At 34.6% G+C, this 21,500-nt stretch overlaps 1 protein-coding gene across 3 annotated transcripts in view; it reads right to left on the minus strand.

Moving 5' to 3' along the window:
- The window catches only part of LOC117085819 (bifunctional heparan sulfate N-deacetylase/N-sulfotransferase 4), a 298,275-nt gene that overhangs the window by 110,642 nt on the left and 166,133 nt on the right, over positions 1-21,500 (minus strand). For all 3 annotated transcript variants that reach the window (XM_033215105.1, XM_033215104.1, XM_033215106.1), the window contains 2 exons: positions 11,447-11,632; positions 9,273-9,401 (listed from right to left, as the gene is read on the minus strand). In XM_033215105.1, coding sequence (XP_033070996.1) covers positions 9,273-9,401; positions 11,447-11,632 — 315 coding nt within the window. The remainder of the gene's footprint in view (positions 1-9,272; positions 9,402-11,446; positions 11,633-21,500) is intronic.

The raw sequence follows: 21,500 nt of genomic DNA on the forward strand, positions 1-21,500 counted from the left end.
AGTCTAGGCACTGCTCTGAACTTTGGAAAGTGTAATAACTTTTCTGGCTCCTGAACTGCTATTTTAGAGCATTCTAGAATCTGAGCCTCTTGAAACCTATTTGTCAAGAAAACAGAAAATTCTATTTTTATATTGCTCTTTGTGTAGCATGAAATTAAAATGAGTAGAAAAAATTAAATCCTGTAGGACATATTAATTTCAAGCTTTTATATTTATTGTGGAAACCATCTGATAAGACTCCCGACTGTTTTGACTATTTTCAGTTGCTGCATATTTTATAGGGTAGTGTCTCAACTTGAATGATGGTGGACTACCTGGTGTAAGCTGTTTCACCTCATACATGATTAAATTATATTTCTTCCTGTCTGAACAAAGATTATTTGAAAATACAGGAAGGATTCGGCACCAGGGAAATGCATGTTAGTATTTGACAAGTGTGGAGCAGTGCAGAAAAATATCAATATGTGATGAAGACATGCTAAGAATCTAAGAAAAATAAGAGGAAGTTATCTGAATGTTAAATAGACAGATGTCAAAGTATGCTTTTGAAATTCCATTCAAATGGCTCTCAGATCATTTAATTTTCAATTGTTAGGCTCATCTGGGCAAAGCAACTTGGTATCCAGGGAAATCAAGAAACCTCATTCCTTGTAGTTGGCTGAATCAAAAAATATAATACATAATAGTAACAGGAGTTCATATGTGAATCAAGATGTAAAACTTTATTCCAACTCATATTTTCTGTTTTATGGTAGATTATAAAATAATGACATGTTTTGAAATATGTCAAACTATGAAAACAAGATGTATCTCTGAATGCCAGGAAGAGTCAAAATTAAAAAAAAAAAAAAACTGTTGAAAATGCAGAAAGAAAAAAATATCAGAGACTTTCGAACACAGAATAGATACAGTTGTATTGTAGAAAGGGCCAACACAAAATAATGTGAATCCTCAAACTGGAAGCTGAAGAAGGAAAGAAACAATACTGATTTTGTTGTGGCATTTGCCTTTTGGACTGCAGAGCAAAGTTGTAGATGTTATAAACCAGAAAAACAAAATGTGAAACTTTTCAAGGTTATTTAATCCAATCTCCTTCCTTTAGGCAGATGAATTCCCAAGGCGATAAGAAAGAACTATAGAGTTGTTGATTCTATTTTAAAGTACTCTAGAGGGGGAAATTCCAGGACATTCCTTTATATATTTTTTCCAGCTTTTATTAACCTCATAGGATGCTTACATACATATGAATTCAGTAACTACTAATCAAAATTCAAAATGGTCCTGCAAAATCTGGAACTTATATTTCAGTATACAAGTAATGGGAAGGTCTTTTTTTCTCTACTTCCCTCAATATATCTACCATTAGATATCTTACAATTTTATCTCATCCTTTAATTATTAAATATGTTGACAAACTACTATTTCCCCATTTCCTCCGATCTTTTAATTATAGATTAGATCCAGATTTATAATGCTTGTAATATTTAAAATTAACTCGATTTGTGGATGTGTGTGTGTTTTATAGTGAGAGAGATGTAACCACGATTTAATTGTATAAGAACATAGAAATCACGTATTCTTAGTATAAGATGAGATATTAGAAGCTCAGTAATAGATTTCAATTTCTACAAAATTTCTGTTTGGACAGCTTCAACAACAGGGAACTTAATATGTCATGACTGCAGCCCACACAACTTTCTGACAGATTTAATTTATCCTTATATAATATTTATCCTTATATTATGGTGAGATTATATTATTATTTTATTTCAAAATGACTAGAGGCTTTTCATTATCTCCTTTTAAATTTCACCTTGTTAGATTTGATTTCTTTATTCTAATATGCTAACCAAAACTAGATATTAATATCATAATCTGGTGTATTTACTTTCACTGTCAGCTTTGTGTCAAGCTAGTATGTCCTTATTCATCCACTGATAAACATACAAAAACAACAATACTAAGTACAGAAAACTATCAATCATTTTCAAATCCACAGACAAAATTACCACCCAAGAGAGACGTCATACATTGTGCCTATAGCATTTCTATAAGATTAAAGTATAGATGATTAATTGAAAAGGAAATCTAGTATAGATTGACTTTTATGTTTTAGAATTTATCCTAACATTATTGATCACCTCTTCTACCTACAAGTTCCTACAAACATCACTTTTACACACTGAGAGTCAGCTGGGAAAGTAGGTAGAGAAAATGGTAGTCTCTGGGTGATTTCATGTATGTTGAATACTTCCCACTAAAAACACATTTCCCCTGGGACTTTGATACTTAGAATAATGTATTCATGGATCTCCCCTTTAAAAGTCAGCTTTGTTAAATAGAAATATTCTTCAGAGTCCGCTTATTATTTCATATCAATAATTTTAATTTTCAAATTAATTAACTTATAGTTCTTTCTTCAGCATGGTTTGGGTGAAAGATATGAAAATATTCTTTACTCTGACAAAGAGTTAAGTGATGATTAGAAGAAACGAATGGAACACAGAAGGCTGGCTTATTGTTTTCTTTGTCTGGTTACTTCTTTCCTCATACCATTCCTGGCTTCCTCCTTGCCAGGCTTGTTGGAACCTTAAATTTAAAATAGTAACTCATCATCAAGAAGCCATAATATTTACTTTCTCAACGTTAGTGAGATAAGTATTAATCATAGCCCATCACCTATCTGTTTATGAGAAGACACTTACACGGAGAAAAACCAAGTGTGAATGTCTTTTCTTTCATTCACTTCTTCCTTCTTTGTGTTCCCCATTTTCTTTCACTCACTCCAAGTCTGCCTCCCACATTAAGTTCCTCATCTGGTGTGATGGTTAATCTTACGTGTCAACCTGACCACCAGACCATGAAATGGCCAGATATTTGGTCAGACCTTATTTTGGTGTGTCCATGAGGGTGTTTCTGGATGAGAATAACATTTTAATTAGTCCAGTGCACAACCTTGTATTGGGTAAAGCAGATTGTCCTCTGTAATGTGGGTAGACTTCATTCAAGCTGTTGAAGATACGAATAAAACAAAAAAGCTAAGTAAAAGGAATTTCCTTCTGCTTGACTGCCTTCACTTTGGGACACTGTTTTTTCTTCTCTGCCTTTGGACTCAAACTGCAATCTTGGCTTTCACTGGGTTTGAGACTGCTGGCATTTGGACGGGAACTGTCCCATCAGTTTTCCTGGGTCTCCCCAGCTTCTTGACTGTATATCAGATCTTGGGTCTTGACAGCCCTCATAATTCCATGAGCCACTTCTTTATAATCTCTCTCTCTCTCTCTGTCTGTCTCTATCTATCTATCTATCTATCTATCTACCTATCTATCATCTATCTATTTATCTATCTAAATCCTACTGGGTCTGTTTCTCTGGAGAACCCCAGCTAAGGCATCTGATAACTTCTGCCTATGCAGGCTGGGAATTAAGCAATTTGGCCTGGGCTCTACCAGATGCTACCTGTAGTCTGTTTCCCTTGAGATCTGAGCAGTATCTACTCAGATTGCGTGAGGCGACACATAGGCCTTGGTTTGAGCAACATTGTTCCTTAAACAGTCATCTTTATGGACTACTGTTTGCTTGATCTATACTTCATCCCATATTAGGATGTGCTATCTTATCCATACTACTGACCCTCTTGACTGTCTGTTCCTGCTGTGTCTATCCTGGTCTCTATCATTTATCTATGTATCATATTTTGAGCGCACCATCAATTTACAATGACAAAGCAAGTATGGTTTGTGACTAGATAGAAGACACCTCCTGAAACTCCCCATCTTTCATTATCCTATTCTGCCTAAAATTAAAATAAATCTGTGTAGCAATGTTAAGCTTTTAAAAGTGAAGTTTATAAAACTTAAGTATAGTTTGGTTAGTTCACAAGTGGTAAACATGGAACTACTAGAAGCCAAATAGTCTTTTATGTTATTTAAAATCTTGAGATTTATTTTAAGTTCAAATCTCCAAATTAGGCTCTATGAGGGGCACTGGGTTCAAAATATTTAAAAACAGATGCATAATCTATGTCTTTATTGACAAATAGTCAGACAAACATTCAAGTAATAAACACCAGTAACAATCACACCTGGACAGGAGGTCCAGGGGAGGCAATGGCCAGTGTTCTGAAAATTACTGACTTACCCTAAGGACATGACTAGGGAAGATATGTGTCAGGAATGTAGCCCCAGAATGAAAAGGGTATGATGAAGTGACCCTTACCTCTGCTGAGATTAAATTCTCGGTAAGGAAAGGAATGAAGAGAGAGGTTTCCACTTGCTTTAATTAATATTTACATCTCAATTGTTAAAAATTATTTTAGAATATCCTTGATGTTTTTAAAAACATATATACAAAAGATGTCCATTTTGAAATATGCACAAAAATTGAAATATCTCAGATATAGGTTTGGTAGGAATACTTTTGAGGTACACTGAGGATTAATTCAACTAGCTTGTTATTCAGAAGTACAAGCAAGTTCTGGGAAATGAATTTTCTTGCTAAAGATCATAGAGCATCCACGCTCCTGTTCCAAGTGTGGTGCCATTATACCCAACAGACCTTTTGTTTTGTTTTGTTTTGTTTTGTTTTTAATAGTCATGCAGTTGTAGGGGAAGACAGTTTAATTACTCATAACCTGACAAAGCATTTTTGCCCTCACTTTCCTATCTTCCCATCAAATTTAGAAGTTTCTATTTTCATACAATGTGAGTTTTTTTTTTTTAGGAATTTAAAATAGTGTATATGAATTATCTAATGTAATTTATTTTAAACACACCTAGAGCTTTACCATAGCCAACTTAGCTATAGCTTTTTTCAAAGTATATCTTTTTATTCAAGTATAAGACTTTCTTCCATGAAACAAAGTGGGCACAGCATAAGGTTCACTATTTCATATTTTCTGTATATACTGGGACATGAATGAGGACATGCTTTCCTAAGACCTCAAAAATGGAATCATTGCAGGAGAAGAAATTAGAAAGCTGAAATAATCACAACATTATATAATGTTGGGATTCCCACACTGCTACACCATTGTACCTCTATTTATAACAGGAAATAAAATTACAACTATAAAAGATGCAAAGACACACATACAAAAGGGTCAAGCTCTCTATTTTAGATTAAGAAAAATTAGCAAAGAGTTTAAAAAATGAGCTTCAGATCATCCAAGTATACAAAGATAATACAAAGCTGTCTAGTTTTAATTCAGCTTTATATTGTGGCCACTTTTAGAAACTGAAGTAAGTGTGCCTACTGAGATCTCCAGCCACAAGCAAACTTAACTTATGGGCCTAACAGGCTCCCCTGATAAAATTACGATTTTTAATTTTGGGCTAGGGACTCACATATCAATATTTCATTACTATGATTAAAAAATAGAAGCCAAATGAGATATTACATAATATTTAATTATTATATTAAACACACGGTTCTTAAAAATATGTGGTTTTCCTGACTATCATAAGAGAAACAAATTATTTAGAGATGCAGTCTAATTTATTTGTAGCAGTGCTAGAATTTACCAACTGGTTTTGTGAAGAAGTTCTGAAATAGCTCTAAGAGGGAAATAGCACTAAATGCCTACATTAAGAAAAAAGAAAGATATCAGATAAAAAGCTTAATTTTGTATCTCAAGAAACTAGTCAAAGAAGAACAAAATAAGTCCAAAGTCAGCAGAAAGAAGAAAAAAATAAATATTGCAGCAAAAATAAATAAAGTAGAGATTAGAAAAATATAAAAGATCAATGAAACTAAGAGCTGGAATTTGAAAAAGATAAATAAAATTAGCATGCATTTAGCAAGACTAAGGGAAAAGGACAGAAGACTCAAATAAAATGAGAAAGAGGAGATATTACAACTAATACCACAGAAATGCAAAGGACAATAACAGACTACTATGAACAATGATATACCTAACAGGTTAACCTAGAAGAAATAGATAAATTCCCAAAATGATACAACCTACCAAGATTGAACCATGAAGAAACAGGAAATCTGAACAGACCAATAACGAGTAAGGAGAATGAATTGTAATTAGAGGTCTCTTAGCAAGGAAAAGCTCAGGACTTAACAGTGTCATTGATGTATGTTATCCAAAATAAAAAAAAGAAAAATTAGAGAATTAACACCAAATCCTTCCCAAACTCTTGCAAAAAATTTAAGAGGAGAGTACACTCCCAAACTCATTTCATGAGACTAGCATTACCCTGATATCAAAGCCAGTTAAGGGCTCTATAGGAAAAGAAAATTACAGGGTAATATTTCTGACAAACACAGAGACAAAAATTCTCAATGAAATTCTAACAAGCCAAATTCAATAGCAAATCAAAATGTTAATACACCATAATCAAGTGGGATTTATCCCTAGGATGTAAAAATGTTTCAATATATGCAAATCTATAAGTGTGATAAGCCACATTAATAAGATGAATGAATGACAAAAATCATATGATCATCTCAATGGAAGCAGAAAAAGCATGTAACAAAATTCAACATCCGTTCATCATAAAAAGCTCAACAAATTAGGTATAAAAATGCATCACAACACAATTAGTGCCATATATTACAAACTTACAGCTAATGTCATCTTTAGTTGTGCAAAGTTGAAAGCTTTTCTACTAAGATCAGGAGCAAGAGAAGGATGTTCACCCCAACTGCTTCTATTCAATATAATAATAAAAGTTCTAGCCAGAAAAACTGGGCAAGAGAAAGAAAAAAAAATACACCCAAATTGGAAAAGAAAAAAGTTAAATTGTTTCTGTTTGCAGATGACATGATCTTTTATATAGAAAACTCTAAATATTCCTTGAAAAAACTGTTAAACTAATAAATTCAGTAAAGTTGCAGTATACAAAATCAACGTACAAAAATCAGTAGTTTCTGTACACTGACAAGGTATCTGAAAAAGAGACAAAAAAGGATCCCATTTACAATAGCATAAAAAAAATACTTAGGATTGGAAGAATTAGTATTGCTAAAATGTCTATATTACTCACAATGATCTACCAATTCAATGACATTTTTGTCAAAATATTAATGACTTTTTCACAGAAATATAAAAAACAATTCTAAAATTTCTACGGAACCACAAAAGACCCAGAATAGTCAAAGCAATCTTGAGAAACAAGAAGAAAGCTGGAGACATCATATTATCTAACATCAAACCATATTACACAGCTATGGTAATAAAAACAGCAAGGTACTGACATAAAGAGTGACATAAAGACCACTGAAACAAAGCAAACAGTCCAGAAATAAATCTATGCACTTACAGTCAATTGATTTTTGTCAAAGGTTGCAAGAACACAGAATGAGTAAATAACAGTCTCTTCAATAAACAGGTGTTGGGAAAATTGAATATCCACATAGAGAAGAACAAAATTAGACTTTTATCTCACACCATATTTAAAAATCAACTCAAAATGGACTAAAGGCTTAAATCAAAGACCTGAAACTGGAAAACTATTAGACGGAAGTATAGGGAAAAAAGTTTTTGACATTGGACTGGGCATTGATTTTTTCTTTTTCTTCTTCTTCTTCTTCTTTTTTTTTTTTTTGGTATATAAATCCCAAAGCCCAGACAACAGAAGCAAAATAAACGAATGGGATTGCATTAAGAAAAAAGCTTTTTTAGCTTAACTAAAAAGCTTTTGCACAGCAACGAACATAAATAATAGACTGAAAAGACAACCTATGGAATGAGAGAAAATATTTAAAACCATATATCTGCAAATGCTTAATATCCAAAATACATATCAGGAACTCAAACAACTCAATAGTAAGAAAAGGAATAACTTCCCTCAAAAATGGGCAAAATATTTGAAAAGATATTTCTCAAAGGAAGACATACAAATGACCAACAGGTATATGAAAAAATCCTAGTATCATTCATCATCAGGGAAATACAAATTAAAACCATAATGAAATATCACCTCACACCTGTTAAAATGAATATTATCAAAAAGATTGAAGATAACAAAGTTGGCAAAGATGTGGAGAAAGGGGAACATTTGACCACCTTTGGTAGAAATATAAATTACTTCATCTATTATGGAAAATACTATAGAGATTCCTTAAAAACTACCATATGATCCAACAATCCCTTTACTGGGAATGTAGCCAAAGGAAATGAAATTAGTGTGTTCAAGACACATCTGCATTCTCATGTTCATTGCAGCATTATTCACAATAGCCTAAATATGATCAATCTATGTGTCAATTGACAGATGAATTAATAAATAAAATGTGGCGCATGTATGTATCTCTATATAAAATAAAATATCATTTATCCTTAAAAAAGAAGCAAATCTTGTCATTTGTGACAACATAAATGAACCAGGAGGACATAGCAAAGTAAGTCAGGCACGGGAAGACAAATACCTCATGATCTCACTTATATGTAAGATCTAAAAAAGTTGAACTCTTGGGAGGCCGAGGCGGGCGGATCATGAGGTCAGGAGATTGAGACCATCCTGGCTAACACGGTAAAACCCCGTCTCCACTAAAAATACAAAAAATTAGCGAGGCATGATGGCGGGCGCCTGTAGTCCCAGCTACTCGGGAGGCTGAGGCAGGAGAATGGCGTGAGGCGGAGCTAGCCGTGAGCCGAGATCTCGCCACTGCACTTCAGCCGGGGCTACAGAGCGAGACTCCCTCTCAAAAATAAAAGAAAAAAAGTTGAACTCATAGATCCAGAGAGTAGGATGCCAGTGGCTGGGGGAAAGTTCGTGCAAGGGAGCAAAGTTCCAGTTAGATGGGATGAATAAGTTAATAGTTAATAATAACATATTGTATACTTAAAAATTGCTAAGATAATAAATATTTTAAATGTTCTTGTTACAAAAATAGTAAGAATGAGAGATGTATGTTAATTAGGTTGATTTAATTATTTCACAATGTCTACATATAACAAAGCATCATGTTGTACTGTAAAAATAAACTTTTTATTTGTCAATTATACCTTCATAAAGCTGAAAGACCTAACTTGAAAAAATTAACAGTGGAAAACATCGCTACTCTTTTACTGCTAGAAATACATTTTCACTATCCACATTACAAAGTAAAAACCCTGACTTTGTAATCAAATCTACTGAAAAATCAGTCCCCAAAGTCAAATGTTATCAATAAAAGTATTTTAATGTAGATTTAAATGCATGACCAGTAAGATGTGCTGTAAATAAAGAAAATAAATATTATTTAGTTTAAAAGACAGGAAAATAAAACACATCTGAAAACGCTAATCTTATCGTAAGATGCATGCATAGAATACATACTGGATTTAGAAGGATTGTGAGAAAAAGTTCACCTCCTCTGATACTTTTATCCAGTTCTTGGGGTCCTCCTGGATATTCTTTGTAGAAAATAGTGTGAGTGAACAACCCACAAGTCTGTCGAGGGAGGACCTGAGTAAAAGAGGGGAAAAACAGCACACGGTCATGATTTAATTAGGAACTTCACCACTATCTCATAACTTTAGAATCTGCAAATTGTAATTTCCTATTAGATCTTCTTGGTTGCTAAAGTCAAAATCTTATTATAATCACAAGTTGATGTTTGTTGTAATTCTGTAAATATTAAGGAAGTTTCCATATCAAAGGCATAAAAAATAAAGGTAAAATAATTTTCAGTTGGTTTTATAAATCTAACCCACCACCTGTGTTATGTTAAATGATTATGGAAAATGCAAAGCCTTCTTAGGGTTAATTTCATCCAAAGATGGAAATTCTCCAAGGTTACATCTTTCATGCCATTAGGCCATCACTCTCCTTGCTTCTAAAATCAAGTCCTGCATTGTAAAGGTATTCAAGTTCTGGGATTCAAACAATTGGTTTTCATAACCCCTTCCACGCTGGCTTTGTTTTCACTACACTCTGAATTTAAATTTTATCACATAGTAGTCAAATTATTTAGTGATTACTTCTGGTATATTTTGTGGTTGTTTCTTCTGTAAATATGAATGTTTAATAAAGAAAGCAAAAAAATAATTTTATTCCAAAACCATATTTTGAATAACAAACTACTGGTAATTTAATGGACAAATGCATCTAATTGCCTAGAGTTGTTTTTTTAAATTATTTGCTTAATTATCATAAGGGTTAATCTTAAATTTAAGATAAATAAATGCGCATAATATTGGTTAAAAAGAATGCTTTTATTTCATAATATGTTGAATGGTCATTCAAGGCAAGGAATTAATGCCATACAAGATCCAGTGATGTTTTGGATATAGAAGATAAAGGAAAGGTAAAGAGAAACTTAGGTATTTTCACTATGATTTGAAATTATGTAAGTAATTCTGTTTATACCTTCTGGATTTCTGTGGCCATCAATGTCACTATTTGCATTGCCAATAGCTTCTCTTAAATTTGAGACTTCTTCAGGCCTTCTGGTACCAATTTACAATAAAATAAAGCTTCACGACTAATAAATATTGTGTGTCAGCTCTGGTTAGATATGTGTGTGTGCGGTTGCTTTACTCACAGATAGTGGTTAGATAGAAAAATAAATCATAGATAGATAGATAGAGAGATAGATAGATAGATAGATAGATAGATAGATAGATAGATAGATAGATAGATGATAGATGGATTTAACAGCAATATGAATAATGAATTAGGAAGGTGTAAATATTTAAATGAGTGAGAACAGTTTGTAAACCAATGCTCTGATCTTGGCAACTAATTATGAAAACATCATCTAAGTCACTAGAAGTAGGGATACTTGTTTTAAAATAGTCTATTTTATCTCAAAGTGAGTAATATATTTTTTTTTTACAAATGAATGATTGTAAATTGCCATCTAAAATCCAGTTGGTTTTATTGTTGCTTATAGGATTCCTACATCCTATTATTTTTCAATTACTATATCTGAAAAGAAAAACACATACCTCCCTTTTTGGAGTATGTAAGGAAAAGACAAAAACAAAAACAAAAACAAAAAAGAGCAGTATTCTTAGATACTTTTGTGTGTCTGAAAGCCAAAATAAACTGAGTGGATAAATTTAACTCTCAGATGCTATTTGTTACATTCTGTCTGTTAACAGAATAACAACTTGAGAGGTGTTTTCTTGATCCATGGAGCCTTACTCTGCCTGTAAAACTCTCAGTAAAACCACCCAACCAAATAGATAATGAGAAATTTCCTAGGAAAAGTACAGAACCCCCAGGCAAAATTTCAACACTGAAACTACAGTGGATAATCTATACATAATTCATTCCTGTTAGTTTCAGCTTGTTTTAGATTTGCCAAAGCCACTCCACAGCTTAGGAGCAAGCCTATAGCCAAAAGATGTGTTAATGCATAACCAGTCACCATTGAGATATGTTGGTCATTTCTGATAATCATGTAAAAGAGGTTTGAAGTTACATCCTTAGAGGAAAGGGCCCTCTGTTTTCATTCCACACGTAGATAATAACATCTTTTAATATACATGGCCCTTTGTGCTCACCATGATGCTATTGTGAATGAAGCCCTTTCTGTACCGGGCAGGTTTCAGATGTGGATATTCTTCAGTGCTGGTGACTTGAATACCCCAGACCTTCTTCCAAGCTGCATACAGCTGAATGTGAACCGGGTAGACCCCTGAGTGATGTGGGGCCACAGCATAGCCCATGTTGATTGGTATTCCATGTTCCTAAAAGAAAGCCAGAGCAACATCGTGATGGAACATGGCCAATTAATTCAGTGAAAATCATTTCCACCAACATCTATTTAGAATACATTGAACTCTATGTTAAATTTGAGAATTAAAAATCCAGCAAGGTAGAGGTTTTATCTTCAAGCAGCTCATAATCTTATAGAACTCTGAAGGCATAACAGATATAGTCATTACTTTGGGCATGTGGTGTGTGGGTGAGATTAATTTAAAATTTTGAATATGTAAAGTTTTGGGAGAAGATAAGAAGTGAAATTAGCCTTTCCTTGGATAAATATGGGGCGTGGGGAAAGGTGTCATTTGAGGAAGCGCCCAACTATGAAGGATGAAAGTGCATAGAATGCGTGTGTACATGTGTGTGTGTTGTGTGTGTATGTGTGTGTGGTGTTGAAGAAAATCAGAAAGGTAAGTATGAATAATGAAGTGGTGAGCTTTTACATTTAAACCGAAGGATTTGGGATTAATTTGATTTCAACAAGGTAGATAAGGAAGCCCTCTGAGCCTGGAGGACCAAGATCTGCTCTGAGTGACAACATGGTAAGATAAACTGTAAGGGGGAGAAAATGAATAAAGGCTATGCATTAGGAAACTACTTCTATGGTGCCAATTAGGTGATATGGTGCCAATTAGGTGAAGATAGGTAACTAAATTCAATCATTTATGGTCAGATTCAAAGGCAAGAGATTAATACCATACAAGATCCAGTGATGTTTTAGACATCCAGGATAAAGGAAAGGTAAAGGTTAAGATTTTCTCCTTGGTTTTGAACCTAAACAACTCAATTTATTTTTATAAAACCTACACTTTACTATGAGATTCCTGGGTAAACTGTCAACTCTAAAAGAAAACAAGTATAAATTTAAACAAGAATATAAAAAAAATTGTCAAAGAATGGGATTATATTGCTAGGTACATAAAATAGATCTGCAGTTTTCTAATTTCTGCTTCTTTATATCCCTCCCTTTAAATGCTTATCTGCTTTAAAAGACTCCTTGTAGGATTGAATGTCATCAATTGAGGTTATAAATGACAATGCACAGTCATATATGAAAGCTGATTGAATCAATAAACAGAACACAAAAGTGTTGACTTGACAATTGCCATTTATATTTTCTATTACATGGTACCCAGCATAGGAAAAGAATTCAGTCTGGTATAATAAGCAAATAGTGAATGGATCACATATCTACAATGCCTTAGTCATACACTATACTCAGCTCAGAAGATGAACCCTAAATTTTTCACAAGTCTCCAACATTCTTCCTTTCATGTAATGACCCTCATTGTATAGCCAAAGTTACCTCTCTTTCTTCAAGACTGTGGGTGTTTTCTAACATCTATTACAGTAAATGACTCTGTAGAAGACTGAATAATGAAATCAATGCTGTAAAATGAGCTAGAGTCTTTTGCTAGACACTGGGGAAAATTTCATTTCTTGATCTGTGCAGAAGAAAAATGCTTCTTCCTAGCAGTTGTGTTTCCAATACAAGGCAAAGCTGGAAAAGTCCAGTAATAAAAGTACTTGGAAACTACCAGAGAAGACAGGCAACAGTTGTTACCCTGATATCATTAGGGGACATGTACTGGGACAGCCTTAGTTCTCTCAGGTTTGTTCCATGCTCCCCAATGAGTGATCACAATGTGTTTTGAGGATAAGCAATCCTCCAGCGTCCATGACGTTGCAAGCTTGTGGATGCATTGGGTGTGAGACAGAAATGTACTTTATGAGAAAAATCTAGAGACAAACATGTCCAAACTCAGAGCTCTGTCTGGTAAATAGAATTTGTATGAATGTGCCTAGAGAGGTGCTCCTGATTCACAAGAAAAGGGAATCAAACCTGTTATTCTCCTTTTTACTCTCTCAAGTGATTCATACTGAGGTTTTATAAAACTTGTCCCACAATGTGAAAAGTGACAAAATCAACAGTGTACAAATCCTAATAGTCTTTAGTAATCACTTTGTTGGTCCTCATTCTCTACAACTGTATAAATTTTACTCTAAATTTGGGGCCTAGAAGGTTAGATAGATTATGTGAGTGTCCTAGATACAAAACAATGAAAAATAAAATCAGCAAAAAGTATCGAAATATCAAACAACGATATCCCTCAGGAAAAAAAAAAAAAGAGACATTTCACTTTTGATAAGTAATAAAATGAATTGAAGAACTTTCATAAAAAACAAAAGGTAAAAAGCGACTGATTTGGTGAGTAGGGAGGAGGGGCAGTAAAAAAAATTCTACTATATTTATTGATTTCTAGGGGTCCAGTGTTATACTGTTATAAGGTCATCTTATCACACTGGCAACTGGAGCTCAATCAAAATAGTAAATCACACTACATAATTATGAGTTCATGCTTTTTCAATCTAAATGACAACACAAAGTGAGAAGTAATTCCCTAGCAACTCTTTAGCTGTTATCATGGGGCTTACTGACCGAGAAGCTTCTATTCTTTACTGTCCAGGGCTTAATATCTACTTCGCAGAGACTTGACCAACTAGAAAATCAACCAAGCACCATACCTCCACAAGATCACAAAAATTACAAAATTTGAAAAGCCTTCCAATGTAAATATAGGAAGCATTCGAGACTCTATAAAAATAGACACATAAATGACAGAAAACAAATAAATTCAAATATGGCTTTAATTATTTATTAGAACAATGTCTCTTATAGGATCTATGGAGTCTATACTACAATAAGACATTATATCACAAATATTTAGAGGGGTTTAACTTGATCTAATGTTTCCAGTCCATTAAATCCCAGTTGGTTGTGAAATGAGACATTGCAGTAACTTACTATATAAAAGAGATCACCATTTTTCAAAAATTAGAATAAAATAAAATGTATTTAGCACTGAAGCTGTAGCAGCAACTGAAATATAACGTCATTTAATTTTCCCTTGATAACTCCTACTGATCATATCTTCTTTTAATTGCTTAGTACCTGATATTGAAATGGGATAGTCCCCTTGGGTTGGCTCGTGTACTCAGCCCACAACTCTCAATTCCTCAAAGGACGGGGAGCATGCAGGTGAATGAGCAGGTGCAGGGGCCGGCATGAGTGTTTCTGGGCACCGGCAAGATAGTTGCAGTGTGCTCTTTTAGCTTTGCCGTCCATGGATGGCTTAACAGCTCAGTGGAAGGTCAGGTGACAGCCTTTTGCACCCACCCTCTTGGTACCCAAGTTCTTGTCCAGTGTCGAGAAAGAATCAGGTCGCATGAAGGAACTGAAGGGTGGTGAATGTGGGGGATTTTATTGTTTATCCGTGGCCGAACACTTCTCCAGAGTCCTGCTGTCAAGCTGGCCCTGTGAAGTCAAACTGCTACTCTCTGGCATCCAGCTGCTTTTTCTCTTCTTTCTTCTGGTGCTCTGCTCTGCTGCTCAGCGGCTCTCCGGCTCTGCTGCCCCTCTGCCAGTAGACCCCGGGGTTTTTATGGGTACAGGATGGGGTGCGGGACAGGCCAAAAAACAACATTCAAGTGGGAAAACAGGAATGCATGTTCTCACTTTGCGCCGTGGTCCCAGGCTTGAGGGTGTGGCCCTTGTTCGGAACCTCCTTCTTCTACCTAGTATTTTCCTGCCTCATGTCTGTATCAATATTTATGAAGTACTTTTACATTTATGTCTAATATGATTCTCGTAATCATTCTATGAGGAGGACTGGATGCTCCTCTAAAATGTGGAAACAGAGGCTCAGAGAAGGCATATAGCTGGCTTATATTCACAAGTGTCAGAGCTATACTTCTACCCAAGTTGTCTAGATTCATCGTCTTTGCTTTGGCTTTTTAACTAAGTTGCTTCTACTGTGACCCCTCCCCTCCTCAAAGTATAAATGAAGACACTTGACTTACAAAAGGGAATTGATTTTAATATGCATGTTTCTAAACTGAATCTCCTGTTCACTTTTTTTTTTTTTCCCCTTGGAGAGGTTATAAAACAAAGTCTACATTTCTCAGACTCCTCTGCAGCTATCATTTTTTATGAAAATGAGTTTCAGCCTATTAGAAGTACTCAGGACCAGTGTCAGAAGGCAGTAGGAAGTCAAATCCTAAATCCTAAATCCAGCTCCTGGCTCCTGTTGCTGGCAGCAAGTTCTTGCAAATAAGCAGGTTTTTTCCAGCAGTATTTGGTGCCCATTTTCAGGGCAGTGGCAGAGACTTATTGTTTTTAACAGAGCTCCTGTGGTAGTCTCAGAAATGGCAGCTCCCCCAGGGAACCAGTTCTATATGGTTCTGAGAGTCCCTGCAGAATACAGCATAGAATCTGCTCCACGAGTCCTTCCAAAGATTTTGGAAGCACTGAAATCATTAAATAAAGTCTTCTTGTTTAAAATAACTTAAAGTGGCTCATGTCACTTTAAACGCTTGGAAACCTGACTGCTAGAGCTGATCTTTGCCTATTTCTAATAAGTATAAAAAGATTTAGGAGCTTCTTGTGAGATGTCTATTGGTTTAAATTCTAAGAAAACAGAGGAAAAAATTGGTAAAACACTGCTCAATACTTATCCTGTAAAGTTGATTAACATAGTAAATACCTATTTTGCTAGCTGGATACTATTACGTCACATATGTGACTGTTAAATGTCATGTATTGAGTAGCCAGTGAATACCGTATAGAAAATAGGAGACTACAGTCATTTAAATGAAAAATACCAAATGCACATCAAAACAATTAAGTTCAACTACATTTGAAATAATTGTTTTTCAGTTCATGACTTCTGTCAATCACTTTGCTAAGTACTGGGGATACACTGGGTCTAAGATAGGGCTTCTACCTTCATGAAGTTTGAAACCTGGAGACAATTGTTGAAATCAGATAGAAGTGTCTTAATTTTGGTTGAATTTTAACCTAAGATTATTTAAGTTTTTAAAAAATATATTATTAATTTTAACTTCTAAGCATTTTCCTAGCAGAAAAGAATGATATCCTTGACACGAACATCTATAGAGGTTGAAGTCTTCATCCTACTAACATTTCTTTAATAGATATTGAAATTAAAATAAGAAATTTATATCTAGGGGGCTACAATTTTAATCTTCCTTGGGCTATTATTAGTAATTGGATAAATGCAATTGAACATAATAAATTGTGTCTAGGAAGCTTTTGATAAGAATGGAATGTGGATAATTACTGCTTGTGTTACAGTCATATTTCTAGTGATATGGCTGCACAAGCAAGTTTTTGACTCACTGACTTTATGTTGGTAAATTTTTCCGATACCCAAAATAATCAAATGGAAATTAGTATTGATGCTTCCAATAATGATTTTTGTAATGGATTTTAAATAACAGTTAATAAATGTGAACTTCAGAATCAAAAGTATTCCAAACAAGGTCATAATCTCATAAAATACGGAAAGGAATAAAGTACTCCTGATCAATGATTATTACGAAAAAAATAAACATCTTGAATTCTTGAATCAGTTTGTTTATATCAGTTTGTTTTAGTTTCAGAGTAGAATTGATATATATACATAATTTGAATATACTTATATACACTTATATATAATATTTACATATATTTTATAATATAATTTATATGATAGAAATTATATTATATAATACATGTATATGCTAAGGATCACCTTAAAAGATAACGTTACTAGATCCCATGTATTTCCCATAAAATTCATATAAAAATGTTTGAATGTTTAATAATAAGCTTAAATCATAAAAACAGGACAAATAAGTATTCATTCATACACCTAAATACACATTGACATATACAAATAATTTTTAAATGGTATATTTACACTACAATTCATATCTGCACTTTTACCCTCAGAATGTTATTTTAAAAGTAATAACCTAATTATGTAATCCACCAACATTAACTCATCCAGTGGTTCCTTGTTGTGTTCAGGTTAAAGTACAAATTACTAAACTTTGCCCTCCAAATATCAGTAATGATTTCCTCTTGGGTACATTCTCTGATTCTTTTCTCCCACCCTAGACTGAGGTTGGTTAGGTAGATTTGGGCCCTTATAGTCTTACATGAATATCTCTATATTAAAACTTTATTACATTTGAGTATCTCTGCCAATAGAACCTAACCTCTTCGTGTAGAGACATTATTTCCTTTTTCACATAATTATATAGACTATTTTAAGTACATAATAAAATATTTATTATTCCAAACAGAGTACTAGAACTTGGAGTCTGGAGGCTGGTTGGCTGGATTTGAATTTTGGCTTTGCCACTTATTAGTTGTATGACCTTGAGAGATTTATTTTTCTGTGCCTCAAATTTCTCATCTGTAAATCAGGTTAATAATATTAGGGGATTACATAGTTGAGGGGAATAGATGAGTTAATAATTCCTCTGCTTGAAATAGTGGCTACGAAGCCATGAACTCTATTTAAGTGTTAATTTCTTGAGAAAAGGTACATAGATCATTTTGGGAAAAATATCAACTTTGGGAAATGCAAGCACAGGGACCACAAACTTTAGCTAAGTATTGAAGCAGACAGGAGATTTAGAGCGACAGCAAAATATATTCCTATTTGGAATGTATATTCCAAAATATATTCCACAGAGATGGAGCAGAGCTAAAATCTGGAATAAGAGTGGCCTGTCCGTTACCACTGCCACCTCTTTCCACCCTGCTGTATAACTTAGGGGCCAGAGTGTGTGAACTGTTTCAAGGGGTTCTCTTGCTTTCTTGCTTCCAGTTGAGTCTGGCAAATGGAGAATCCTAGTAGGAGATCAGAGAGAAGAAAGAGTGAAGCTGGGATATTTGTTCTATCAAATCTTCTTATGCAATGCCATCTAAAGTTGTCAGACTCCTTCAATCAAAGGTTAAAACAACTGTCAAAGTGTCCCCAATCCCACATCACATATAACTCTCTCCATCTCAACCCTGGTGATCTTTTCTCCCCTCTGCCCCTTCAAACTTTGGAATTTCATAGCTCTCCATCTGCACTGTGTTTAGTCTTAGGATACTACTTAAGCATTTCTCTATACCCTACTTACTCCTTTGTAAATAGTCTTCTTATTAAATCCTCTGCAATTGTCATTATCACTTCTAATCTTCTGGCACTTGATATGCTGCAAATAGTTTCTAGGAAATCTATCTTAGATCCTAGGAACACAGATGAACACTATGGTGAAAGCATACAATGTAGGTAACCTCACAAAAGGGGACAGATTTTCTTGAAAGAACACTGCTCCAATGGATTGATTTTGATTATCACAGCACCTTGGTGCCAGCATGCATTGCAGTGCTCCTTTGTGAATATAACCACATCTTTAAAAAATGAGCAAACAGCTGAAAGCTTCACATGCAGAGGTAGAAGAAACGATAGGTGAGCATAAGAAGCATCCTGGTGCTGCATTTTTGGTCAGGCACTGACAGCTACTTTTCAGGAGACCTGACACACCACAGAGGGCCAGAGAATAAAAGAGGACAGCTGGGCGCAGTGGCACACGCCTGTAATCCTGCACGTTTTGAGGCCAAGGCAGGCGGATCACGTGAGGTCGTGAATTCGAGACCAGCCTGGCCAACATGGAGAAACCCTGTCTCTACTAAAAATACAAAATTAGCTGAGCGTGGTGGCACATGCCTGTAATCCCAGCTACTTGGTAGACTGAAGCAGGAGAATCACTTGAACCCGGCAGGCAGAGGTTGCGATGAGCCGAGATCGTGCCATTGCTCTCTAGCCTGGGCAACTAGAGTGAAACTCCCTCAAAAAAAAAAAGAAGAAAGAAAAAGAAAAATGGAGGTGCAGAGGATTTGGCTCATAAACATATAGGAATCATTTCCTGGACTTTACACAAATTGCTGGGCAGAAACTTGAAAAGTGAATGAAGGTGTCAATATAAAGAGGGGGAAGAACCAGCAAATGGTATTTTCTCTATTTTTATGATCCTATGTTTGCGATCCAGGAAATATGACTTGTAAAACCAGCCCACAATATATTTGGGATAATATATCCCCAGTGCTTAGCATAGTACTTGGTACATTGTTGGCATTTAATAAATAATTTTAAAGGAAATAAAAATATTATTAAAGAAACACATCATAGGTGTTTAATAAATTAGTGTGAAAAGAAAAAAATAAAATAATGACTGCATAAAGTAATGCACTTGTAGTAAAGAGATAATGCATTAAACAGTACCTTGTTGAACTGAAAGTACTGATTTCTCCTCCTAAATGCACAACTTCTAGGGAGTGACACTGGTGCTAAAGAGAATATATCTCATTATCTATTTCTCCTTTTAATAAGGACTTGGATTCATATTGTCAACTTTGAAAATGATCCTAGAATCATTGATTTTCCACTGTGTTTAGGGGACTGAAATTGTCTTCTTGTTTTCATAAGTGATAAAAGTAATGATTATGTGACCCTGGAAATTGGCTAGGTCAGTCTTGACACTTTTTGGACTGAAGCCTAGCAAATGGTGATAAATCTCTGGAGGACTCTGTGTTACAAATGGATTTTTCTTTTGAAAAAAGAAATAGCATAGAAATGGCATTGCCTCTACAGTCTTGAACTTTCCAATCCTAAGTAGAGCTATTTTGGTCAATTGAGACACATCCCTTTAATATTCTTGACCCTGCTGAAGGTCTACTTTGCTGCTTAAAGGGGACTAATGGAAAAACCAGCAAGTTTTCATTCACATTATATAAAATGTGCCATTTCTGTTGATTTGGCACTTGCTTTGCTAAATTTTGTGTTCCGAAGTCTTACTTTATTGACAATCAAAATGTGCAGCACACAGCTTATTAATTAATTTTATTAACAGTGAGGATACAGCACTGAAGAAAACAGCAAAATGCCTGCCTTCAGGGAGCTTACATTTTAGCAGGGTGAGTCCAAGGTCATGCAAAAGAAGTAAGTAAATTGTGTAATATATTAGAAGGTGATTAGAAATATGGAGAAAAATAAAGCAGAAATATAGAGTGGAATCAAGGGATATGGGTTGCAAAATTAAATAGATTACTCAGCCATCATCTAATGGAGAAGGTAGTATTTTGAGTTAAGGTAAAAAGTTGTGATGGATTGAGCTATACAGACAATTTGAGGAAGACTATTCCAGGCAGAGGAAACAGCACAGATAAAGCCTGATCATTTCTGAGGAATAGCAAGGATTCCATTGTTTTTGCAGCAGAGTTAGCAAAGGGGGAGATTAGCAAGAGATGATGTCAAGGGGCAGAGTTGCTTCAAATAGCTTTGAACATTTTTCACTGAACAACTCCCGTGGGCACCATTCACATTTACCATGCTTTTCCAGAGGCTGTGCAATGCAGCAACACTGAAGAGAAGGAATGGGTACAGATCTTTTAGGTTTTCGTATATAAACATTGTTATGATGATTACATTTTTTCTGTAGATATTTTCACATACTTAAAATTGTGGTTACTATTTTATTTTTATTTTGTTATCATTGTATTGAAGTGGCAGTTGTAATAAGAGGAGTATGTGAAAGGTTTTCTTTGTGGGTTGATTTTTTTTTTTTTTCATTGAAATAAGAAACAAGATCATCAGCTGAGAGTAGGGATGAGATAATTTGTGTGGTAGTTTGAAGAGAGAGGAAATGATACAGAAGAGTAGGATTATGAATAAAATAAAACTTGTAATGCAACGTCTGGGCACCACTGAGGGTCCCCTTGGGGTCTATGGCCAGGTTTTAAAGTGAGAACACTTAAACACTGGTCCAAGATAGATTTATTTTCAGTAGTATAGGCATAAACTTGGTGTCAACCTGGATTTAACCAGGGTTGAGGGTTTATAGGGAAGTAAGATCAAAAGAAAGGTGTAAAGAAATTCAGAGCATATATAAAGGAATGAATGCTTATTATGATTGTCTCTTGAAAGAGGTTGAATAAGGAGGAAAACAAGT

Source organism: Trachypithecus francoisi, unplaced genomic scaffold, assembly GCF_009764315.1.
Source record: "Trachypithecus francoisi isolate TF-2019V2 unplaced genomic scaffold, Tfra_2.0 Lachesis_group1, whole genome shotgun sequence".
Lineage (NCBI taxonomy): Eukaryota > Metazoa > Chordata > Mammalia > Primates > Cercopithecidae > Trachypithecus > Trachypithecus francoisi.